This window comes from Manis pentadactyla, chromosome 14, assembly GCF_030020395.1.
Source record: "Manis pentadactyla isolate mManPen7 chromosome 14, mManPen7.hap1, whole genome shotgun sequence".
NCBI classification, from domain to species: Eukaryota; Metazoa; Chordata; class Mammalia; order Pholidota; family Manidae; genus Manis; species Manis pentadactyla.
The window spans coordinates 65,627,452-65,654,084 of NC_080032.1; the positions used below are offsets into that span (position 1 = coordinate 65,627,452).

The window sequence follows — 26,633 nt, forward strand, 5'->3', positions numbered from 1 at the left end:
AAGCAGTGTCATGAAATTCTAAATGCATTTCCAGTGATATTTTTCAAATTACTTTTGATATGGAAAGGAACCTCTCTCCATGGCTGACCAGTCTATTATGTAAAGAACGTGTTAAATCTCAGGCGAATAATTCTTTAAACAATCTTAAGCCACTGATTTTAAGAGCAGTTCCTTAAAATCCCAAACTCTGAGGTCCAGGTCTTTGGGAACACAACTAGATAACATATCCAGGCACTGTTTCCTTTGCCAGACCTGTCTGTATCCTTGCAATCTTGCAATGTCAGCCATGTATGCCGCACTATAAGATTAAGGAACGAACTAATTTCACATATTTTACTGTTTGTTAATTAAGCTGAGATTTGTCTACCTACAATCCTGTAAAAGCCAATAGAAATTCTGGATTTTCAGGGTGGAAAAGTGGTGAATTGTCACCATCTCCACTCTACTTGTGACCAATGTCTTTCTTTTTTTTTCTATATAGGCAGCTATTTTCTTCTAATTATATATTCAAGCCAAAAATTGCCCCTCCAACTGTCCACGAAAACCTGATAAAAACTAGAAAAAAAAAAAAGTTAGGGACACTTAAAAATCCCAGGCATCCTAGGAGTTAGATCACAAAGTTTCCAACAAATTAATGTTTCTTTTTTCCCAGCCATGCTTTGAGGAGCAGGACCAGGCAGTCTGGAGCAGTATCATTAGCATTGTTTTGTTTCATTTAAAATATCCATTGTCATCTTCCAGGGAAATTTGGCCCTAACCTGGCCCTTTCAAGGGACAGACACTGAGTAGGCCCTGTTCTAGTTAATGGTCTGCCTTAGCAGAGAACTTATTTATAAATCAGGGCGTGGAGTTATCTCTATTCTGAGATCTCTTAAAAGAGGGCATTCTCTCATACTACCAAGTCTTGGATTGTATTTGAGGCAGAGTCTAGATGCAAGGGCTCCTTCACATTATGCTCTTGATGGGGTTCAGGACACACTACTCCAAAACATGGCACCTTGACATACTGAATATTTTAAGCTGAAGGAGTTTGAGAAAATGAAGCAAGGAAGGTGTCTCTGCCCTCCTTCCCTCCCCTTCATTCCTGAAACAGGCCATAGAGTTGTTCTGTGAGAGGCACCCTCCCTTTACCCTGAGGAAAGGAACATCTTTATCTCGGAAGACAAAGTGATGCCAAGAACAATCTGAGCAAACAGGCCTCGTCAAGTTCCCCCCAGTTCACTACAACCATGTCATACTCCTTAACCTGTGATATCCTCCACAACTCTCTACTCTGCAGCAAGCCTAGCATAAAAATGCTCAGGTCTGTTTCTTTGGGTCTTCATTTCCTTATGAAGTCTCCTGTGCCACATAAAACTTACATTAAATACATTTGTATGCCTTCTCCTATTAATCTGTCTTTGTCAGTGTAATCTTCAGACCCTCCAGGGACCCTAAGAAAGTTAAGGAGAGCTTTTTCTTTCCTACACTCTGTGACTTAGACTCCAAATTCCTTCTTCGCATGTGAAAGGGTCTTTCATCTCTATGCAGCGGAGAAGAGCAGAGCAAAGCTAGTTCTGCTTAATTGCATCTTCTTTAAAATCTTTTGTATCTTAAACAAGACTGTACATGTGGACTTAGAAGCCAGGCATTTGGGCATTTTTATTCTCTGATTTTGCCATGCCAGAGTCCAAGTCAATGAACTGGTGTTGAAGGGATCACAGAGAAAGGAGCACATCTATTAATTTCTTGCATGTCATCCTACTTCGGTGGAGCTGGTTTGATGGAATTCTCTGGTTTCTAGCTTCATGCATGGTGCTTCTGCTAACACAGATTTTGGAGGAGAAGTAGTTGGGCATATAAATTAGTTTCAAATATTATTTGTTTGCAGATACAAATGAAGATATATCACTGGAAGTTGGAGATATGAATTTTAAAATCTCAGGAGAAGTTGGAGCTAGACAGTCAACTTGGGAGTCATCAGCACAGTACTGAAATGGTTAATTTGGATGAGGAGCATTCAACACATTGATTAAAATGACAAGACCAGTGCTCAGAAGATGCATATATTTTGGAACAATAGCATTAAAGCAGAAAATCAGTCTGACTGTAGAAAGATAATCACCAGCAATCTTACTGTAAGCATTTTCTGTGGCACTGGGGGAAAATGGGCAAAGAAATATATATAACCCTTGCCAAAGTTTGAATGGAAAGAGGAGAGAGATGGGTGAAGATTTCATGAAACATAGTGGGGGCAGTTTAAAGGGAAGGAAGGAACAGGAAGGAGGGAAAGGAAGAAAAAGTCTCTGGAGCAGGCAGAGGAGAAAGAATTAAGGGCTAAGGCAAGTGGTTAGTCTTGACCAGAAGGAGAAAAAGAGGAATCCCTTGGCCTTAGGTCCCATCAGGTGGCATGCAGGATAACTATGAGAAGGGAAAGGAATGGAGGAAAATCGCACATAACGGCTTTGTTTTTTCTCAACGAGTGAAGAAAGAGGATATCTGCTTACGGAAAGAGGACCAGGGGTCTCCCTGGGTGATATAAGGATTAATGAATAAACAGTAACAATATTAACTGTTTATTGAATGTTTACTATTTAATAACATGTACTAAAATTAGGAAATGTAGGGACCCAGGGCAGGTTGCCCTGAGATGTGACATTGTGACACGCAGATCATTTCAGAGTTGAGAAAAATCAAGGCCAAAAAGACTCAGAAAGAAACTTTGACCACCCATAGCCCAACTGCATGAAAAGAATTTAGATAGAGGACATGCTTCAGGAGGAGCGCTGTCCCCTTAGGGAGCTGTATTGGAATGTAAACTAGTTGTGGTAGACTGGGAGGGATGTGGTCGGATTTGTTCAAATTCCTCTTTGTGCCCCTTCATTGTTACTGTGCGACTCAACAAATATTTGGTTATCTAACATATTCCTGCGAATTGCTTCCCTTTTCCTTTGAAGCCTCAGACCCCTACCCTCTTCTCCTTGGTTCGGGATGACATATAGACCTCATTCTCCCCGACTGTCTTTGGAACCCAAGTCTGTGGCTTCCCTTTCCATTTGTAATTAAACTTTTGTTTTTCTCCTGTTAATCTGTCTCATGTCAATTTGATTTTTAGACCAGCTAGAAGAACCTTGAGGTGTAAGGAAATTTCTTCTTCCCCAACAGCTGGCGTAGCTGTAAGGATACTTTAATTCACTGGACATTGCTCACTCCGAGGCTGCTGCAGCTGAGAGGTGCTGGGACATCTGCCGACGGCTGGCAGAAGGTAATGTTTCTTACCATGTTGGCCTCCTAAAATTTCTGTCTGCAGGGTCTGATGGAAAGAGAATGGTGAGAATCTTTTTCTCTCTTTCTAAATTTGGATTAGCAGGAGAATATATTGTGGAACTAGATATTAAATAATTTTTATTTAATGCTTAAAAACAAATTTCTGGGATAAAAGCGATGAACAGTTTTTACTTTATCAAGAAGGACCTGATGTTTACAGTGGGCCAGTAACTTGTCTTAAGTCACAGATTAGTTACATGGCAAAGCCTGGAGAGGAAGACAAGCTGTCTGCCTCCTAATCATAAATGTAAGAGGGAAGTTATCCCGGAAACTGGAGAGATCATCCCTGGGGGATCTGCCAATCATCATGGGTGGCATTTCTGGTCTGATGTTTCTAGGTGTTTGGGAATAACCATCAACAGAAGGTTTTGCATTTCCAGAGTGAAAAAGAACAGCACTGCATGTAAGTGATAAAAAGACGTGAGTCTAAACCTTTCCAGCCAAAACGCAGATGAACAAACCTGAGCGCTCTAAGGAGCGCATTTACTCAGAGGACAAAGCTGCTTAACAACAACCTAATAGAGGGTAAACACCGAGGTTCTACTACATTTTCTTTCTTGCAAATGTTCCTTATAACTATGCTGTTGGAGAGCAACAGGTGTAGAATTACTGAAATGGGACCAGCAAAATCCCTTTGGCGAGGTACTCTCCCACCCTCCACCGCTAACCCCTGCCCACTCCCCACCCCTACCTGGCCAGTGTTTCTCAATTTTAGCCTGCGTAATAATCCCTAGGAGGCCTTGAACAGAGGCTTCTGAGTTCCAGTCCCAGAATTTGTGATTCAATAGTTCAGAGAGGAGGCTCAAAATCTGCATGTCTGAAAAACTCCCCGGTGATGTCAGTGCTGGTGTCCAGGGGCCACATTGCTTCCCCACATCACATACCCATCTGGAGTTTGACAAACAGATGGGCTCATGGCTGAGCTTGGAAGTCCTGGTAGATGAGTCAATGACTGGCGGAGAGCTGATCTCCAGCTCATCACAAGGGAGGGCTCAAAGTTTGCTTCAGAGAATAAAGAGCAAAAATGGTCATTTCTAGAGCAATAGCAGCTGAAGATAAACGGGATTATCTGAGGACTGCCCTCCTTTGAATTTTAATCAATTAAAAGTGCCAGGTTTTTACTTCAGTATTCTCTTATGTCACAGCATGACTGTCTGTAAGAACCATAAAGAGCTGCTGTTTTAGGTATTTCCCACAAAACAGCTTTCAGGAAAAGTCAAGGTTTAAACAATAAGGCAGTCAGAGTGAAAGACTCTCACGGCCTCTGTGGCAATGTTTCCAAGCATTCTGTCAGCAACTCCAGTTCTGGTCAATGTGGTGTTTTAAGAAACTCAAATAACCCTAATATGTATTTTCACATGTACTTGAGAAAATGTTCTGGTGTTTGAGATGCTGGCACTTTCTAAACATGAAATGCAAATTCCATCTTTCAGAGGGTCATGCCCAGTATTTTTACATCAGAGACTTAAAATATTTTTAAAAGAGGAGTCATATTTGGTATTATTTATTATCAAAGTATGATGAAAACAGTATATTTAAGACCTGAGACATATTTTTCACCTCTTTTCAATGAAGTTAAATTTGGTTTGTGTGTTAGTTTGCTGAGGCTGCTGTAGCAAAGGGTCACTAACGGGGTGGCTTAAACAACAGAAATTTGTGTCTCAGTTCTGGAGGATGGACGTCTGAAATCAAGAACTTACAGGGTCTTCTGAGGGCTCTGAGAGAAGTGTCTAAAATGGTTTTTAATGAACACGGGAACTTCACCATGGAGGATAATCTAAGAAAAGAAAAACAGGAAAAGGCTGGAATCCCATCAACTTGTTTCTTGAGAAAAATTCTCTATTAGGTGAAAAGCAGCAGGTGCTCATCTGAATGCCAAATACTCTGCTCTTTTACAAACCCCCAGGTAATGGCCCTTTTGACCCCAGGAATCACCTTGTGGGGAAGCTTTTCACTTTTCTGTTTCCTTCTCAAGCACAAATGGATATTTCAGATCTGGGCTCTCGCCCTACAGATGCAACTGGGACAGTCTCCTGTTCACCTCCATGAGGGCTCTAAGCATGTGGTGGTAGAAACTTTACATTGTATATGTCATGTTGTATATAGATATTAGGAGTGGAAAGAAACCCTACAAAAATATTCAGGCTGGTTCTTTCTGAGTAATTGGATTGCAACTGATTTTTTTTTCTTTTTTATATTATTTAAATTCTTCAAGGTGAAAATGTAATACTTTAAAAGTTATGAGAAAATACTGTTTTTTTCTTTTTTGTTTTTGTTGTTTTTCTGTTTTTTAATTTTAAGGCTCATGGTTTATGAGTAGATACTAGTGCTACCACTTCTGATAAATAGTTTTTGCAATCTGGGAGGGCCTTTTGCACAGGAAAACATAAACACTGACACATCCTTTGCACATCTCCGTGAGCAAGCAAAGAAACTTGATTGTTAAATCACCCTTGCCTCAGACACGCACACACACAGGAACACGTCTGTTACTACATTCCATTTCAGTGGGAACTATCTCCATGATGGCTCTGAACCTATATCCATCCAGATTTCAGGACGATAAATATGAAAACAACAGTGAACAAACTAACAACAGACTCTTGATCACAAATAGGATACAATTCAAGAGGCTTCTGGGTAAACAGCAGTCAATGGGGCAGGTATTTTTGAGTAATGGAGTATCGCGTTCACTCCTTGTGGCGGTGATGACAGCGATACGTACACAGACCTGGTCCACTTCAGTTCTTTATTGTTGCTCGGAAGGTCGGGAGAAGGTGAGTGAGAAGAAGCAACAGCCGGAGGGAGCGAGTGAGAGGAAGAATGAGAGGAGAGAGAGAGACCTTCTCTTTCCTGCTTATGCCTAGGAAGCTGGCCTACGGTGATCAAGATCATGCGTGACCTTTAAGCTGATTGGTAGCATGCCTTCTGCATGAGTTGAGCATGAGCGCGGAAGCATGGGGCAAGCCTATAGGAGCAACTTCCTTATGCTAATGCCACCAAACCAGGAAGGGTGGCACCCAGGAAGCGGGCGCCATCTTAGGGCATTGGTCAGCTACAGTGGAAGGGCAGTGTTCAGCCATAGTGGGACTCAGCCTTGGCCGTAGGCCGGCCCCTACATCTCCCCCTTTTTTGTTTTTTAACACAATGAGGCTCGGGGACCATGCCTGTCTTAGGTTGTGAGGGAGGCGCAGCATCGTTACCCGTCATAGGGCAACAGACAGCTAAGGTCTGCGCCCTGTCTTAGGTTGGTATGCGTACCTCCTGATCTTACCCGTCTTTGACTACTGGTCCAACATATTGAGCTACACCCTAGGGGAGATGCCTTCCTCTATAGCTGCCATGGCCTGCACCAGAGCCATCCGCACTTCCCGATGTTGCCGTTGCATGGAACAGACTTTTCTCCCAAGTAGGAGAGGACCTACAAGGAGTAATATACCCATAACACCCATGCCTGACCAGGCTTTGGTGGCATTTAGCACGGCTTCAGCAAACTGAGCTACAGACAGCACCTCTACCTTTTGGGAACTAACATTCAATATTTCTAGCCGTAGCTGAGTGGTGAGCACGTCAAACTCACTGGACCAATTGGTGGATAACATCTTGCCTAATTCCCTGGACAGATTGGCAGCTTTAGAGAGGTTATGAAAAGGAATGCCAGTAACACATAGAGCTGTCAAAGGGCAGATATGGGAGATTAAGTGTACTATTGGTAGAGAAAAAGGCGGGAAAGGTATGTGCAGTTTCAGTCACCAGGAGTGGTAGAGGCCAAGCCTTCACCAGACCCCATAGTTCTCTGGGTTCTGCTATCGCCTGCTGAAGGATCAGTAGCAGGATCAGCATCAGTGGGGTCGGCATCTAGCACTTCCGGTTCTGGTCTTGCCACTCTCCGTGTCAGGCGTTCAGGCACCCAGATGGGATTGTTTCGGTCCTGTGGGAAAACACAAACAGAGCCTCGGTTCCAGATTAACACTGGATCCGGGCCTTTCCATGATCCTTCCAATACATCCTTCCACATAACTGCGGGCATGTCTTTAGGCCTGGAATGGCAATTATGCCGCTCTGCTGCACTGTGGCCATCTTTGTCCAATGTCAAAAAATTTAAAATGAATAATATGATGTTAAGTTTGTCTCTGGGGGATCTGAAGTCTGCCCCTATTCCCCCTTTTTGTTTATAGAGAGCATTTTTAAGGGTCAGGTTGGTGTGCTCTACCACGCCTTGCCCTTGAGGGTTGTAGGGAATACCTGTGGTATGGGTGATATCCATTACCCTTAAAAATCTAAGAAAGGATTGGGATGTATATGCTGGTCCATTATCAGTTTTTACATGCTTGGGCTTTCCCCAGGCCGAAAACGCCTGAAGGCAGTGAGTTATGACATCTCTAGTTTTTTCCCCTGTATGGCAAGAGGCGAAAATGATGCCTGAGCAGATGTCAACAGACACATGAATATATTTCATCTTGCCAAACTCTGGAATATGAGTGACATCTATTTGCCAAATGTGATTGGGTAGTAGTCCCTTTGGATTGACTCCCTCTGAAATGGTGGGTAAGAGTGTAACACACTATTTACAACTTACTACTATGGCTCTAGCTTGGTCTCTAGTAATATTATATTTTAAGCGAAGGGTGTTTGAATTCACATGAAATTGTTTGTGAAATTGTGTGGCTTGTTCTACATGGTCAAATATCACTGAGATGTTAGACTCACGGGTCAGGGCATCGGCACGTCTGTTTCCCTCAGCAATGGGTCCTGGGAGGGAAGTGTGGGCTCTTACATGTCCAATAAAGAAAGGTGTTGATCGATCTCAGATCAGTTGTTGTAGCTTTCTAAAAATACTGGCAACGGGGGAAGACTGGCTAATATAACTTACATTCTCTAAGATGGACACAGCATTCACTACATACTGACTATCTGCTAAAAGGTTAAAAGGTTCTTGTGAGAAAAGTGTAAAGGCTTGTGCTACAGCCAACAGCTCTGTTTGTTGGGCTGAAGTGGTTGGAAAACTGAATGTCTAAGATTGGTCACCAGTGACCACAGTCCCGATGCCATTCTTTGACCCATCAGTGAACACCACCTTAGCCTTGGGTATGGGATTACATCTTGTGTTTTTAGGAAAGATGACGGGATTAGAGAGGCAGAACTGTAGCCAAGGATGTTTTGGGTAGTGGTTGTCAAAGGAAGCATTGGTGATGGTGTAAGCAACAGCCTATGCATCACAGCATGCAGTAAGACATTCAATCTGCTCAGCAGTATAAGGTGTTATTATTATGTTTGGGGGAATCCCAAATGTTTTTATAGCTGTCCTGATTCTCTTGATGATCAAATCAGCTATACTCTGAGGATACCATTTTAATGTTTTTCCTGGAGAGTGGGCCAGATATACCCAGAGAATTGGCCCTTCCTGCCAAAGTACCCCTGTTGGGCTATTATTACTGGGTATCACTATAAGGAATAGCAATTTGCCATAGTCTATTCTATCTACCTGGGCAAGCTGCAAGCGGGATTGGACTAGGCTCAAGGCTTCCTTGGCTTGCTTACTGAGAGAGCGCGGAGATGATAAATCAGAATCGCCCTTCAGTGTCTCATATAATGGACTGAGCTCTTCATCTGTAAGCTTTAGGAATGGCCTTACCCAATTTATATCTCCAAGGAGTTTTTGAAAATCATTGAGGGTGCTTAGATGATCTGTTCTTATGATCACTTTTAATGGTCTAACAATAGTATCTTCCAGTTTTATTCCTCAATACTGTTTGGTACAAGTTACCTGTACCTTTTCTGGTGCTAGTTCTAAGCCCAATTGTTTAAAATGTTCTTGCAAGAAGCAGAGGCCTTCTTCTACTACACTGTTCCTTTCATGACATAAGAGAATATCATCCATATAATGATAGATAATCACTTCAGGGAACCTTTTTCTAACTTCTGCCAGGGCCTTATGTACAAACAATTGGCACATAGTAGGGCTATTCGCCATGCCTTGTAGCAACACCTTCCATTCATACCGCTCATCTGGGTGACCATGATTGATGGGTGGTACCGTGAAGGCGAACCTTTTACAATCCTCAGGATGAAGAGGGATGGAAAAGAAACAATCTTTGATATCTATTACAATGGTCTTCCAATCTTTTGGCAGGGCTATAGGCAATGGTAAACCTAATTGTACTGATCCCATGAGAATCATCTGTTTATTTACAGCTCTTAGATCATGCAGCAATCTCCATTTTCCTGATTTCTTTCTTATGACAAATATGGGTGTATTCTATGGGGAAGTAGAACTTTGAAGATGCCCTGCAGCAATTTGCTCTTGCACTAATGTGTGGACTGCTTCCCTTTTCTCTTTAGTAAGGGGCCACTGAGGAACCCACACGGGCTCCTCTGATCGCCATTGTATTTTTAGTTCTTGTCTGTCCTCAATGGCCCCGAGGAAAAACCCAGTCCTGGGCCTCCAATCCTACTGGGTACCACTCCTGAGAGCGGGATGGGTGTCTCTCTGCCAGTCAGGTTTCTTCCTATGCCTCCGGTCCCTGTATGGCCCTGCTTCCTCATAATGGACTTTGCCTGATTACTATAGAAGGTTTCTGTTGTTAGTTTAAGATTCATCTGGGTCAGTATGTCTCTTCCCCAGAGAGACACCGGTATGCTCAGCACATAAGGTTGAACTACTCCCTCATGCCCTTCCGGATCTTTCCAGGGGAGTGTGGCAGCACTACATAATGGGGCTTGAGCTATGCCCAGCCCTCTTAGAGTCTGAGCAGCTCGGTTTAGAGGCCAATCTTTAGGCCACTCAGCTTCCCTTATAATGCTGCGATCTGCCCCTGTGTCTAACAGTCCTAAGAAGTTCCTATCTCTCATCTTTAGGAGGACAAGCATAGGCCTGTCTCCCAGCTCCATTGTGAAACAGGTCAGAGGGGCCCCAGATGATCCAAATCCTGATTGACTTCTTTTCATGTTTTTATGTCCATATTGTCTATGCTTACTAGGAAGCATAAGAATTTGAGCAATGCGGTCTCCAGAATTGATGGCTGTAACACCTCTTGGGGAGGAGACCATAATCTTTACTACTCCCTCATAATCTGGGTCAATAACTCCTGGGTGTACTATCAATCCTGCTTTGGTTGTGGAACTCTGGCCCAATAGGAGTCCCACTGTATCCTTAGGTAATGGACCTTTAAAATCTGACTCTACTAACTGGACCCCCATCTCGGGTGTCAATACGAGTCTGGTGGTGGCACGGATGTCCACTCCTGTGCTCCCTGCGGTGGCTCTCCTTGGTTCTTCAACTCCAAGCTGGATCCTTGATCTGTCAGATGAAAATGTGTCCTGGGAATTTGTTGGATCACCCCATACATTTGAGGGCCCTGAGGTGGGGGGCCCGGCCTCCCGTTTTTTGCCTGCTGTGGGGGTAGTGGGCGTCCCTCCACATCTACTACTGATCTGCACTCTCTTGCCCAGTGGTTTCCTTTTCTACATCTGGGACATAATCTCGGTTGTGGTTTGATGTTGGTCACACTGGCTCCTCCTCCGCCTAATTTCGGGCAATCTCGCTTTAAATGACCCATCTGCTTGCAATGGAAGCATGCCCCGGGAGGGGTACCTCTGCTACGCGCCTGTTGCAGTCCCTGAGTTATGGCTGTGGCTATCACTTGTCCTTGCACTACACTATCATTGATGTGTCGGCAAACTTTGAGGTACACATTTAAATCTTTATTTTTCCAAGGCCTGATAGCTTCTTTACACCATTTATTTGCTTGCTCATAGGCCAACTGTTTTACTAGGGGCATGGCTGTGTCAGCATCTCCAAATATACGGCCTGCGGTTTGCATCAGTCTCACCAAGAAATCTGCGTAAGGCTCATTTGATCCTTGGAGTACTCTGGATAGTTGACCCTGTAAATCACCAGAGCCCTGGAGTGTTTTCTAGGCCTTGACAGCTGCTGTAGCTATTTGCATATACACTGCAGGCGGGTAATTTATCTGATTATGCTGTCCTAAGTAAGGTCCTGTGCCCATCAGCATCTCTAGGTTCTACTGATTATTCCCTGCAGCAGCGTTGCGCCGGGCAGTGTCTTGTGAAAGCTCTGCCCACGCAGTTTTGAATAGCAGGTACTGACCTCCAGTAAGGCATGCTCTGGCTACATTAGCCCAATCATCTGGTGTTAGATTCTGAGTGGCTAATGACTCCACTATGGCCACAGTGAACGCTGATTGCACTCCATAGGTGGTGGCAGCTTCCTTTAGGCTTTTTACAAGCTTAAAATCTAGGGCTTGATGGTATCTTTGCTGGGTGTTTGGATCTTCTATTACTGGGAAGGCTGCATTCCCCTCCATGGTTAGCCATTCCCTCCATCTATTCTTGCCCAATTGTTCTTGGCACCCCTGGCCACCACAACATGAGTAACTCTGGTAATGGGGTGGCTCTGCTCTATAGGTTGGAGAGCAAAATGGATGATTTGGGGCGGTTGGCACAATCTCTTCTACCTTACTGCTCTTATTGGGGAGAGGGGCCGAACTAGTCTCTCCTTCCTCTCTGCTTATTCTCAGTTGGCTCAGTGAGGGGTACAATGTGGGCCGATGTCCTCTCTGAGCAGCCCTAGCCTCTAACTCTCCTCCTGATAATTCTTGGTCCTCTTCCTCATCAGAGGACCCCCCCTGTGTAGATCCTCTTTCAGATGCTGTCGCAGAGGCTCTTTCTTCTTTCACTTCCTCAAGAACCTCCTCTCCTTCCCTTATGGCCTTTCTATAACTAAGTTTATTCCCCCTTAGGCAGCTCCTAACCAGCCCCCATATGGGGAGCGTCCCAGCCGGGAGCGGCTCCCTGCGATCTGCGTTGCTCAGATCCTCGCCTAACTTTTCCCACACGGGGGTAGTGATTCTTCCTTCATCTAGGAACCACGGAGCATGCTTCTCTACTGTGTGGAGGAAAGCCCTTGCGGTTTTTGTTTTTAATGATGTTCCGTTGGCCCTCAGGAATGCTCTCAAAGGCTCTTCTGCTCTCAGTCTAGACCCTTCAGACCCCATGTTAATAGTGAAGAGATTAAGATATACTCCTGATGTCTATAGGTAGGGGGTACTCTTATCACTAATTTACATTCGTCGCTATACCGCGAACTTTCCTTGCTTCGTCGCTATCCCGCAAACTTTCACTGGCGCCCTTACTTCATCTAACATACTTAGCAACAACAAACACAATAATAAGCACAAGGATGAACAAGACGAACAGACAGAATAGAAATCCCCACCTCGGCTGCTTACTTTTGTTTTGCTTGTTGATCCACTCACCCTCCTCTTTCGAGGTGCTCTCCCGAACGATCCTCCCGAATGGAGTCCACTGCTACTGCTTCAGGGTAAGAAGCTCTATGGCATCCGCGTCCGCCAGTTTTTCCTCTGGGTGGTTGGAGAAAAAGTCCCAGGTTTCGGCACCAGATATCGCGTTCGCTCCTTGTGGCGGTGACGACAGCGATACGTACACAGACCTGGTTCACTTCAGTTCTTTATTGTTGCTCGGAAGGTCGGGAGAAGGTGAGTGAGAAGAAGCAACAGCCAGAGGGAGCGAGTGAGAGGAAGAATGAGAGGAGAGAGAGAGACCTTCTCTTTCCTGCTTATGCCTAGGAAGCTGGCCTACGGTGATCAAGATCATGCGTGACCTTTAAGCTGATTGGTAGCATGCCTTCTGCATGAGTTGAGCATGAGCGCGGAAGCATGGGGCAAGCCTATAGGAGCAACTTCCTTATGCTAATGCCACCAAACCAGGAAGGGTGGCGCCCAGGAAGCGGGCGCCATCTTAGGGCATTGGTCAGCTACAGTGGAAGGGCAGTGTTCAGCCATAGTGGGACTCAGCCTCAGCCATAGGCCGGCCCCTACAATGGAGTTTCATTTGGCATCCAGTGTGTGTTGTAATAGAGGGAATCCTCGCTCCCAGATGGGGCAGCCGAGAAATGAGCTTATTAGGGAGAGAATGCAAGTTTCCACCCATATCAGAGATTCTTCAGGACTGATTAAAGGTACTTGGTGTGGGCCTTTGGCTTTGATGCTGACAACTCAAAATCTCTAGAGACCATGAGATCTCTGAAATAAAAGGCTTTATTGAGCCGTTACAGTTGCTTGGCAGAAAAGGACAGAAAGTTGCTGCTGCTTCAGCTGCAAAGCCAGTTAACAGAAACCACTCATCTACCAGACTCAAGAAATGGGACATTTATAAAGGGTCTCAAGGAAAAAAGGCTGGTTAAATCCCCAGAAGCTATAGATAAGGAAGGTGGGCTGATACGATGTGTGTGAAGTCCGGGAACAGGCGATGAGTCCTCAGAAAAGACTCAAGGTTGGTTGTGATGACGGTCAGGCACTGTTTGCATGAAGGAGGAATGCAGAGGTTCTGGCGGCCTTCTGGGTAATTGTTGAAAACACTTCATCCGGGAGCCTGGAGACTGGTTAGCTATGGCTATTGACCTTCCCCTTGTCTCCCTCACTCTCCAGCCCTTATGGCACCTAATTTTAGGATGTCTCAGAATTTTTTCTCTATCAAGGCTAACGCATGCCCAACTCTGTTGAATCTGACCTGATAGAACTTCTTACTCCTGTGTAGTTCCACCTCATGGGCACACAAGAGGTAGGATATATTGTGAGTAGTATAGATGAGCTAGAGTCTATCAGGAAGGTGTGCCCAGAGAGAACCCTGCAAGGCAGGCTACTGTTTCCTACCTCTTATGGCTCCTGTGACTACAGGCTATTTTTCATCCACTCACCAAAAAAATAAAAAAATTTGCTTTTAACCAGGAATTTTCAGCTGTCTACAAGTAGGAAAGGAGATAACATAGAGGCTGAGCACACACACACACACACACACACACACACACACACACACAGATGTTTTTCACAACCACCACTGCCATATATAAACTTTAGGTGGGTACTAGGATTGTAAAAGCAAAATCAATGCCATCCCTGGAGGAAAAAACTCCCCCTACAGACTTATTATCGTCACTTCAGCTGATCATGCACACTTGGTTGGTTTAGAGGAAAAGATGTAAGGTATTTCCTTAAAACCCTAAGGACACATCAGTCCACAGTATCAGTAAATGTTTACTAAGTAAGCGTATTTTCAATATGGTTAGAGAAATGTCCTCATCAACACACAGATGCACAATTTAGGTAAATAAAAATGTATTTAAGTGTGGCATAGCGTTAGACACACTTCCCTGATAATGCCTATCTTGAACATGTAATGTCCATAGACTTTTTTTATTTAAGAAAGCAGATGGCCTGTGATTCTGGGCTTTAATCTGGAGGGGAAAAAACAGATGACCACTCAAGATAAATAGCTTGTGACAGGTGATATTATGACCACTATTTTACGGGTTAAAAATTGTGTTAATAAGGTCACATACATAGTAAGTGGAAGACGTGAACCCAGACCTGTCTGCCTCCTAACCATTATGCTACACTACCACCTCCTAGCCCAGTCTTTAGAAATATTCTTTGGCAGTCAGGACAAGATCTTTTCTAGCCAAGACGTGGGCTGGATAAGCTGTCAGCATTCCAGTAAGGGCTGTACTTCTCCCTGGGGTTCTCATGACTGCAGTCCTCTTTCTAAAGAGATTGCACCCACGGTCAACCATACAGGAAAGGAAAAGGCTGTCTACTCCGGGGGTTCTCAAATTTGGCTACCTTTTGTCGCCACTGGAAAGAGCTTTAAAAAATACCCCTGGGCTGCACCCCCTGAAACTGTTATTTAATGGGTCTGGGCTCTGTCCTGGACATCAGGATTTCTTAAAGCGCCTCACATGATTCTAGTGTTGAGAGCCGCCTTGTGCTTTTCAGATTTTTATGAAGCACTCAGAATCATGTGGGAAGTGTAGAGGCTGATTCAGTAGGTGATGGGCAGAACCCAAGAATTTTCATTTTTAACAAGTTCCCAGGAGTGGCCACTGCCGCTCGTTCTAGTATAATGGAGTCTATGCAAAATCATCTCCTCTGACCTAACCTGGGGGGAGGGGGTGGGCAGGAAGCGGTTGTGTTAAAAACTCAACTGAAACACACGGAAGAGGTAGGGGAACTCCTGAGGGAAACAGATACCAGGGAGCACAGTGTGGAGCGTCAGCAAAGTGATGGCTGCCTTGGAGTATGAAGTTCTGGGGTTTCAGAAGCTGGGGAGGGTCCCCTTTCAGGACCCTCTATCAGTCTCTGCCATTCCCCTAAAGGTGCAGGCTGGGAAATCACCAACAATTTGAGCTACCATTCTGAAACCTAGGGGGAAGATTTTCTACTGATAGGACACGTGATAACGAGTGGGGAAATTCTCCCAGTGGTTGGGCTCGCTCTTTCTAAGAAATGACAGAGTAATAGGTGGAAACAGCAGAGACTGGGCACAGGGCTGAACGTGGGTGGAGGGGGCGTTGGCCCGGTGAGCAGCACGCATGCCAGACTTTGCTTGAACGTTCTCCTGTTGGTCAGTGTAGTAAAGAACACTCATAAGAGAACAGGTAGCAGTCCAAGCTCAATTCAGCCTTGGGGAGCCAGGGGTCAAAAAGAGAAGTAATAGAAAAAAGAGGGCATTCATGCACATGACATTGAGACTAAAAATTGAAGGAGAGTCCCAGGGAAAACCAGTTTGAGTGCCCTTATTGCCAACGGCTAAATTTGGCAAGAAGACAGGACTGCATTAGAAGTCATTACTGATTAATTCATCAGCTTCTTACTGAAGACCTGTTATGTGCTCAGCTGTCTTTTAGGTTTCCGCTCACATCAGTGAGTAAAGCAGATGGGACCAGAGCTGGGAGAGCTTACATAATTGTGAGAAAAGGGAAGTGTTTGCAAGACTGGTGGATTTTTTCCAGGAAATGAGAAGCATAGAATCACAGTTAACCCTTAGAAATTGAGAAATTTCTAAATAACTTTAAAATTCATAGGAGGGATATTTTTTCTAGAAAACTGGCACCCATTTAGAATGTGAAACTGTGAAAAACATTTCTCTCTCTTTTCTGATTTCCCTGCTTATTTCTCAGAGCTATCACCCAGTGCTCACTGCAATGTGTGTGTGTGAGTGATGGAGAGGTCTGTTTCAACACTTGAGCCTTGGGAAGAATTTTGTTTGGGAAATGCTCTTTGTGAGAAATCAGTGTTTTGATTTTAGCTGCTCCAGGCTCCAGTACTTCTGGGCATTTTCTTCCTCCCTCCCTCCCTGCTTCCACATAGCTATTAGGGCTGGGTTGGGGTTGTGATACTCCATGGAAACATTAAGAAAATGCAACAGATCAATATTTATTTCACTGCACAACTAATCTGAGGCGACTTGAAAGAATATTAGGTTATTGCCTGTAAGTATTTAGACATGCTCAAAATTCTCTCATCTTAAAAGAACAAGTCTCCCTTAACCATACTTCTCCCTCTAAGCACTCATGGCTTTTCCCTCATAACACCCACATGTGGTTCTTTTGGGTGTTTACTCTTAGCCTCCCTTTTGCATTTTCCATTACATGCTGTCCATCAGTATGTGTTCAGTAAAGATAGGCTAAAAGTAAATATGAAGGTAAAAACAATACTTAAAAAATGGCTAGAATTTGACTAGAATATCAAGACCAGGTTGAGAGACAGATATAAATATTAGAATGAGGAGATATGATTCAATTTAGAAAGATGACTTAGGGATTTGAGTTAAAAACCAAGAAACTCCGGATCTGGACAAGATGCATTAGAGGAAACACTGAGGCTTTACCGGGAATCGAAGAGGAAGGTGCCGACAAATTAACCAAAAACGGAGGCAAAGCGAACATGAGAATAGTGGCAACTCTTGATTAATTAGAAGAATGACTAAAAAAATAACTGCGTGGGGGTTGCTGTGACCAGGTTGCGGTTGAAGAGTGACATGTGGTCAGTTACGGAGTTATTTTGGGTGAAAACGTGGTCTAGATCGGACCAGAGCTTTAAAGAAAAGTAGTTACATATTTCTAACTAACAAAATAATTTTTTGGGGCATATTGAAGGAAATGCAGTAAACAAAAGGAAAAGAAAATTATAATCACCTTTGCCCCACCAGTTGGATACAGAAATATTAATTTTGAGGTCTCTTTATTTTTTTATTTTAATATATGTACACTTGTTTGTGCAATATAGACAAAGTTGTGAAACCATATATATGCTGATTTATATAGTCCTTTTTTGGGAAAATTTTTAAATTTGTTTTTTTGGGACTACTAGTGAGTGCTTATTTCCTTACCTTCTTAAACCCCCTAGCAATTTTTTCTGACTTTCTTTTCACGTATTACATCAAGGATATTTTCCTGTTACTAAACATATCTCAAAACATGTGAGTTTTAATGGATGAATAATAATCTATCCTGTGGATTTCCAACATCCTTCATCAGTTCATTGTGATAAGATATGCGTGTATTTACAATGTTGTGTTGGTACAAATAATATAATCAGCTATCGCATATGTTACTGGCCATATTATGTCAGTTTATAATTCAAAGGAGGTGCTGCCTTAAAGTTTAAACAGTATTTCTGGGCTTACCTATCACAATCTCATAGTCAAGGTTGTAATTGGCTCAGTAGCACATGGAACCAGCTTGGAAAGCAGGCAGGAACATTCACACACAGTTCACATCATTGTACATCCTTGTTTCCTGGACTGAAAGTTGAAACACCAGAAAAGCCAGGATGAACCAGACACCAGGAAACTGCATGCCAGCCGGGGATGCCAGTGTGCACAAGGCCCTTTGCATGTACTGTGTGTTTGCTACATGATGATGACTGCATCATGCTTCAGGAAAATGCGGTCCACAGGGTCATCCTTGGTACCAGGACTATTTTGCAATGTCTATGTTGTCCAGATTCTTGTTCTTGGTGTTGTGGGTTATGTGAATGATAATGAACCTTTGCACTGCAGTTCATTTACGGGAACTCCACAGGAAGGAGGACTTGTCCTATAAAAGCAGGTCAAAACAACAAATAAGAGCTTCACAGTATGAGATAACATCACTGGTTACTTCTGTAATTTGATGAAAGTCATGGGGCAGGAGCAAGCATTTTAATGGGCCTGTCCATAATTTCTTAAGAAATCTTAATCTGCTTGTCATAATTGTGTGGCTCTCAAAATCTTTGGTGGAAGAGTTAAGGCTTTGGCCTTAATAATTGCATTTGTGTTTATTAGAGATTTTAGCTCTTTTGCTCTTTAAATCCTTCTTGTTCTCAAATGTGTTTGAACATCAAGAATAAAAATGACAGTGCAAAAATGTTTGTACACTAATATTTATTGAGATGTATTACTCTGAGACATTTTCTCCCCTAAGTATGAAAACAGGCAATCTCTAGTGAGAAATTATAAAGCTATTTTCTTTTCACTATAACAAGGTATCCTGTAAGAATAGATTTTTATACATCTACAAAAGAAACGCATTTACCAGACAATATGAACGCATCTATGTGAATTTTTAAATTGAATGAAATTCATCAAAAAGTGTGGGGAAGGACCTACAGGGTTGGCTTCATTGCCATAACTGCAGTACCAGGTTTCCTACAGTACGATTTTAGTAAATAAGGCATCCCTAAACAATATTCTGTCTAAAGTAAAACAGCTACTGGTTAAACATGTTATATGATTTCAGTGTCATTTTAATGTATGGCCTTAGATATATTTAGTATTTAGAATATATTTTTTATTTTGTATATAAATGCTAAAACATGACTTTTCATGCACACACACAGCACATTTGATCAAAAAATGACACACGTTTTGTTTATACAAAAAAATACCTAGTTTTGCTTCTTTTATCTGTCCAGACAAAACGTGTAAAAGCAGACTATTTTATGCCTCGTGTGCTTTTAAATGCAAAGTTCCTCAGACGTACCGCATTTGCTCACCTGTCAGTTTATCCTTGCGTGAATAAGCAGTGAGGAGAGAGCAGAGTGGGCACATTCACAGTGACTTGAGATGTAAGATTTAGACCCTGTAAGTAAGGAGTTAGCTTCCCCACTAAGTACAGATCATTATTCACTGCTGGTGTTTTTTTTTTTTTTATAATCATAAAAATGTCATGTTTTTATTAATCGACATGAGTTAAATTTAGGACACAACAGTTTGGAGCTATCTTCCCAGAAATGCCATGAACAGAAATAATAAGTCATGTATCCAAACAGCAAACAGTAAGCAGATTGATCCGTGGCTGTTCATCTGTTCCAGGCAGCGAGGTCCGGCCCCTGCCCGGTGCCTGTGTGAGCAGAGAGGCGCCCCAAGCACAGGGGACGCTCCTGTGACAGAAGAACAGGGTCCCTTTTTCCCCAACAGTTATCTAGAAATCTCAGCACAAAATTCAGAACCACCATTTTCTCATTTCTAGGTTGGGGGACTAAAACTTTATTTCTTAATTCCAGTCGTTACAAAAACTCTTTGATTTTAATTTCTTCATATTGTCAGTTTTGAGCTTCTCAGAACTGCTTCTCCTGTGTCCAGCTTTGAGAAGGCAGGCCTTCCTCACAAAAAGTTAATGGTAAAAAAAAAAAAAAAGTTACTAGATCTAAGAAGATATTCTCTGCCTCCTGACACTGCAAGAAAAGCCAGTACAATTGTGCATCCTGACACTGTCCTTGCATAAAGTATCCACACTCCTGCTGACCAGTCAGGACCTCCTGTTTTCTGCTTGATCTCACCTGCTCTAACTGTTCTTGGACATTACTCCGGGAATTCTTATGGCTCTGTTGTCATCACTGTTTCCCTCAGTACTTGGTATTTCCCGTCAGCATATAAACACGTTAATGCAGAATTCTAGAGCCATCTGGGGATATCTGGTAGGAGGCCATTAAAACATCTTAATTTATTAAAAATAATTTTTCCCAATTGGCTGTAGAAAATGAGATGATTGAAATTCCTGATGTAATCGTGTTCATATGAAACTCGTTCTCAAAATTGGGTCCCACCCAACACCTACTGAAGTAATGCCTGCATTTTTAACAAGACCCTTTAGTGTTTCATAAAAGTTTGAAAAGTATCAGTTTAGACCCATGGCTGTCAACACTGGAAATCCTTGAGGAACTCTAAAAAAAATCCTGAGATCCAGGGCACATCCTGGTTCAATTAGATCAGAATCTCTGCGGGTAGAGACCAGGGGTCAGTATTCCCTCCCAGTGACACCAGTGTGTAGCCAAATTTGAGCACCACTGGAGTAGATGGACTTCCCTTTTCTGTGTGGTTGACTGTGGACGCAATCTCTTTAGAAAAGGAGGACTGGAGTCATGAGAACCCTGGGGAAAGACAGAGACCTCTGCTGAGATCTTATATAATGTCATCATTGGCTAGACAAGATCCAGCCCTGCCTTGCAAAGATATATTCCTTCATATTGGCCCAGAGGAGGGCCAATGAGATTCAGTCTCAAGAATGAGAGAGCTGAAGAACCAACAAAGCTAACTGGTATATACTGTCGTAAATCCTGAGTACACAAGGAAGATATGTTCAGGGATGCAGAAGAACAGATGAGGAGAAAAGACCTCAGGGTAGATGGTGGTGAGTTGGGGAATAAGGGACTATCTCCTAGGTAGTTTGTAAGGGTTAATAATTCTGCCTATGTTGGCTTCAGTTACCCAAGATATGGAGTGCTTCGTGGAAAAGGCAATTAGTCCAATGGTTTCTCAATAACCATTCTAGTTATTGCTCCTAAATCATCTGAGATTCTCGGTTTTAGTAAGTCAGTTAGACAAAATGAGAAACCAGACTACTTCTCAATCGTGAAGAAGGCAGTTAGCTTATACCCATTTCTTTTTTTTTCTTTTAAATTAAGGTATCGTTGATACACAATCTTAAGAAGGTTTCACATGAACAATGTTATGGTATTACATTCACCCATATTATCAAGTCCGACCCACATATCCCATTACAGTCACTGTCCATCAGTGTAGTAAGATGCTATAGAGTCACTCCTTGTCCTCTCTGTGCTATAGTGCCTTCCTTGTGACCCCCCGTACATAATGTGTGTTAACCATAATGCCCCTTAACCCCCTTCTCTGTCCCTCCCTATCCACCCTCCCCTACCCCTTGCCTCTGGTAACCGCTAGTCCCTTTTTGGAGTCTGTGAGTCTGCTGCTGTTTTGTTCCTTCAGTTTTGCTTTGTTGTTATACTCCACAAATGAGTGAAATAATTTGGCACTTATCTTTCTCTGCCTGCCTTATTTCACTGAGCATAATACCCTCTAGCTCCATCCATGTTGGTGCACATGGTAGCATTTGTTTTCTTTTTCTTATTTTATTTTATATATATTTTTTTTTATTAAGGTATTATTGATATACACTCTTATGAAGGTTTCACATGAAAAAACAACGTGTTTACTACATTTACCCATATTATCAAGTCCCCATCCATATCCCAATGCAGTCACTGTCCACCAGTGTAGTAAGATGCCACAGATTCACTATTCGTCTTCTCTGTGCTACACTGTTTTCCCCATGATCCCCCACACCATGTGTACGAAACCCCTCAATCCCCTTCTCCCTCCCTCCCCACCCACCGTCCCTGAGCCCTCCCCTTTGGTAACCACTAGTTCCTTCTTGGAGTCTCTGAGTCTGCTGCTATTTTGTTCCTTCAGTTTTGCTTCATCGTTATACTCCACAAATGAGGGAAATCATTTGGCATTTGTCTTTCTCCGCCTGGCTTATTTCACTGAGCATAAGATCTTCCAGCTCTATCCATGTTGTTGCAAATGGTAGGATTTGTTTCTTTCTTATGGCTGAATAGTATTCCATTGTGTATATGTACCACCTCTTCTTTATCCATTCATCTACTGATGGACACTTAGGTTGCTTCCATATCTTGGCTATTGTAAAAAGTGCTGCAATAAACAAAGGGGTGCATATGTCTTTTTCAATCTGAGAAGTTGTATTCTTTGGGTAAATTTCAAGGAATGGGATTCCCAGGTAAAATGGTATTTCTATTTTTGGTTTTTTGAGGAACCTCCATATTGCTTTCCACAAAGGTTGAACAAATTTACATTCCCACCAGTAGTGTAGGAGGGTTCCCCTTTCTTCCCATCCTCATCAGCATTTGTTGTTTCTTATCTTTTGGATGTTGGCCATCCTAACTGGTGTGAGGTGGTATCTCATTCTGGTTTCAATTTGCATTTAGCAATTAAATTAGCAATGTGGAGCATCTTTTCATGTGCCTGTTGGACATCTGAATTTCTTATTTGGAGAACTGTTCAGCTCCTCTACCCATTTTTTAAAATAGGGTTATTTTTTTTTGCTGGTGAGGTGTGTGAGCTTTTTATATATTTTGGATGTTAACCCCTTATCAAATATGTTGTTTATGAATATATTCTTGCATACTGTTGGATGCCTTTTTGTTCTGCTAATGGTGTACTTTGCTGTACAGAATTTTTTCGTTTGATGTAGTCCCATTTGTTCATTTTTGCTTTTGTTTCCCTTGCCAGAGGAGATGTATTCAGGAAAAAATTGCTCATGTTTATATTCAAGAGACTTTTGCCTATGTTGTCTTCTAAGAGTTTTATGGTTTCATGACTTACATTCAGGTCTTTGATCCATTTTGAGTTTACTTTTGTGTATGGGGATAGACAATAATCCAGTTTCATTCTCTTGCATGTAGCTGTCCAGTTTTGCCAACACCAGTTGTTGAAGAGGCTGTCATTTCCTCTGTATATCCATGGCTCCTTTATCATATATTAAGTGACCATATTTGCTTGGGTTTATATCTGGACTCTCTAGTCTGTTCTTTTGCCAGTACCAAATTGTCTTGATTACTGTAGCTTTGTGGTAGAGCTTGAAGTTGAGGAGTGTAATAACCCCAGCTTTGCTCTTCCTTCTCAGGATTGCTTTGGTTATTTGGGGTCTTCTGTGGTTTCATATGAATTTTAGAACTGTTTGTTCTAGTTCATTGAAGAATGCTGTTGGTAATTTGATAGAGATTGCATTGAATCTGTAGATTGCTTTAGGCAGGATGGCCATTTTGACAATATTAATTCTTCTTATCCATGAACATGGAATGTATTTCCATTTATCGATGTCTTCTTTAATTTCTCTCATGAGTGTCTTGTAGTTTTCAGAGTGTAGGTGTTTCACCTCCTTGGTTAGGTTTATTCCTAGGTATGTTATTCTTTTTGATGTAATTGGTAAATGGAGCTGTTTTCCTGATTTCTCTTTCTGCTAGTTTGTTGTTAGTATATAGGAATGCAACATATTTCTGTGTATTAATTTTGTATCCTGCAACTTTGCTAAATTCAGTTATTAGGTCTAGTAGTTTTAGGGTGTATTCTTTAGGGTTTCTTATGTGCAATATCATGTCATCTGCAAACCGTGACAGTTTGAGTTCTTCCTTACCAATCTGGATGCCTTTTATTTCTTTGTGTTGTCTGATTGCCATGATGAGGACCTCCAATAACCTCAACCCATTTCTTAGAGTCTGGTCTTAGAATCCCTGGTCGAGAAGCTCCACCACCCAAGCCACTATCCATCTAACATCAGGCATTACATTTGTTTGTTGCATCCCTTAAGTCTTTCTTAATCTAGAGCAGTATTTCTTCATAACATCAACATGCTAAGAAATTAGATCTTCCAGAATATGTCCTATTTTGGATTTTTCTGATGACTTCTTCTTTTTGTCACATAGCTTGTCCTTATATTTTTTATCAACTGGAAGTTAAATAATATTGGTAATAATATAATGTTATTGGCAATGATATAAGATAATTGATGCCATTTTATATAGCTTCACATCAGGTCAAACATAATTTCTAGCTGTTGCACAAAAATATGGCTGAGACTGACCACTGGCTTGGGATTGCAGCCTGACCTGGAGGGATGGGTTTTTTTATGTGGTGGGAAGGATGGGATATTGATATATTTGCAAAAGTGATTGTAATTCTGGTGGGAATGTAAATTAGTTCAACCATTGTGGAAAGCAGTATGGAGGTTCCTCAAAAAGCTCAAAATAGAAATACCATTTGACCCAGAAATCCCACTTCTAGGAATTTACCCTAAGAATGCAGCAGCCCAGTTTGAAAAAGACAGATGCACCCCAATGTTTATCACAGCACTATTGACAATAGCCAAGAAATGGAAGTGTCCATCAGTAGATGAATGGATAAAGAAGATGTGGTACATATACACAATGGGATATTATTCAGCCATAAGAAGAAAACAAATCCTACCATTTGTAAGAACATGGATGGAGTCAGAGGGTATTATGCTCAGTGAAATAAACCAGGCGGAGAAAGACAAGTACTATATGATTTCACTCATATGTAGAGTATAAGAACAAAGAAAAAAATCGAAGGAATGAAACAGCAGCAGAATCACAGAACCTGAGAATGGACTAACAGTTACCAAAGGAAAAGGGACTAGGGAGGATGGGTGGGAAGGGAGGGATAAGGAGGGGGAAAAAGAAAGGGGGCATTATGATTAGCATGTATAATGTGGGGGGGGGGCATGGAGAGGACTGTGCAACACAGAGAAGACAAGTAATGATTCTACAGCATCTTACTACGCTGATGGACAGTGACTGAAATGGGGTTTGTGGGGGGGACTTGGTGAAGGGGGAAGCCTAGTAAACATAATGTTCCTAATGTAATTGTAGATTAATGATACAAAAAAAAGTGATTGTAATTATGGAGCATGGTTAAGGCAGGAAATGTAGCAGGTAGTACTTCTACAAAAGGGTACAGAGAAAGTTGACGGGTCAGAGGACTCAAGGTTGTAACTCACAATCTCACCCTTTTGAAAGTTGCCTGGATAGCAGAGATCAGTTGCTAATATTCACCAAAGCTGTGTTTTCTTTTGGGTCACCCAGCTACACTACATTTCTCAACCTTCTCTGCAATTAGGGGTGACTGTGTACCTGAATTCTGGCCAATGAAATGTGAGTAGAAGTGAGGGGCACTCCTTATGATTCTGGCACAGTCCCTTCTCTCCTTTTCACATCTACCTTTTGAATGGAAAAAACTCTTAGGACCTAGAAAATGGCAGCACAGATGATAAAAGAAACCTAGATCTCGGCCTTGTGGGAAGCCACCTGGCCAAGAATGTTCCGAGTGGATTGTGATATGAGCAAGAAATATTATACTCTTCTGGGGAATTGGCTCCAAAGAGGAGCAAAGCTATAGGGCAGTAGCTGATGGCAAATTTAATTTTAAAAGAAGATTCATTTAGAATGGAGGAATGAGAACAGTTTTGATGCTTCTGGGAGTAATCTACAGAGAAAAAAATACCTGATAAAGAAGGAAAGAGAGGTGAATAGCTAGAACAACATACTTGACTAGATAAGAGGGGATGGGATCTAGTGCAAAAATGCTGAGCTTGACATTGATCAGGAGCATAGATAGGTCATCCATTATAACAGGAGAAAAGGCAGAGTATATGGGTGCAATTGATGGTAGGTAGAGGGAAAATTCTAATGTCAATTTGATTTTCTTCTTAAAAGCCTCTACATACATAACTTAAAAAAATAGAAATACAGATATTAGGTATATATTCTTTCCAGTTCTGAAAAGCCTCATTTCTACAAGGTCAGAAGATAATTCCATAACATAGAAATTGAAAGAAGAGAGGGGATGAGAACTCAACAGTCCAAGCAGGTTTACTGCTGAACCTGAGAGGAACCCCTCTGTCTGGCCAGCAGAACAAAGGAAAAAGAGTCTCTAACAGGTCAAGAGGCTTTTTATGACCAGGGTTTTGGGCAGGCTCTTTGAGGGGAGGGGTCAGGGGAAAGGTGGGCTTGTGGCTTGCTGACGTGTCCTCTGGAGAATGCTTGTAGCCTAGGTAAAACGACACCTAGGTCTCTCTGAGATGGTGGGTGAGCTTATTCGAAAGGTGGTACGCAGGCCCAGATTTTATCAGAAATTATTTAATTTGTTAAAATATTTACTTTATAATATTCTTCTTACAAATTATGTTGAAACGAAAATACCTGAACATAAATCTTTTTGCACATGTCTAAGGTAGTTTCCTGGTGGTAAATTACTTTCTCGAATGGCAGGCATATTTTTGTATTTTGATAGCTGCAGTTATCCTCCAAAATAGTATTATTTGCAGAGTAACATTCTCTGGGTAGATGTCAGTTGGTCAAGGTGTTTGTCTTTGATGGGGTTGGGTTGAGGATGTTACGATAGGTAGCAAGGTTGATGCCAAAGTAAATACGCCTACAAAGTTATGGGTCAGTTGTGGGTGCAGCTTTCCCTTATTAAGGCTTGGAGTGTAGTTGCTTCTGAGTTTCTTTCTGCCATTTCTCTAGTTTTGTCCTTTGATATTTCTGTTTGCATTAGACATCCAGGTACTTTCCCATTGGTATCCCAGTGGGTTTCCACTTTTGTATCTAGTCAATCCTATGTACCACCAGCAA

At 42.3% G+C, this 26,633-nt stretch overlaps 2 protein-coding genes across 2 annotated transcripts in view; one reads left to right on the forward strand and one right to left on the reverse strand.

The window, feature by feature from the left end:
• Positions 1–6,516, reverse strand: part of NANOGNB (NANOG neighbor homeobox) — a 52,843-nt gene extending 46,327 nt beyond the window's left edge. The window contains exon 1 of the mRNA XM_057491280.1: positions 6,510–6,516. Within this exon, the coding sequence (XP_057347263.1) occupies positions 6,510–6,516 (7 nt within the window). The remainder of the gene's footprint in view (positions 1–6,509) is intronic.
• Positions 1,880–26,633, forward strand: part of GDF3 (growth differentiation factor 3) — a 128,639-nt gene continuing 103,885 nt past the window's right edge. The window contains exons 1-2 of the mRNA XM_036909923.2: positions 1,880–2,117; positions 3,145–3,244. The gene's annotated coding sequence lies outside the window, so the exon portion shown is untranslated. The remainder of the gene's footprint in view (positions 2,118–3,144; positions 3,245–26,633) is intronic.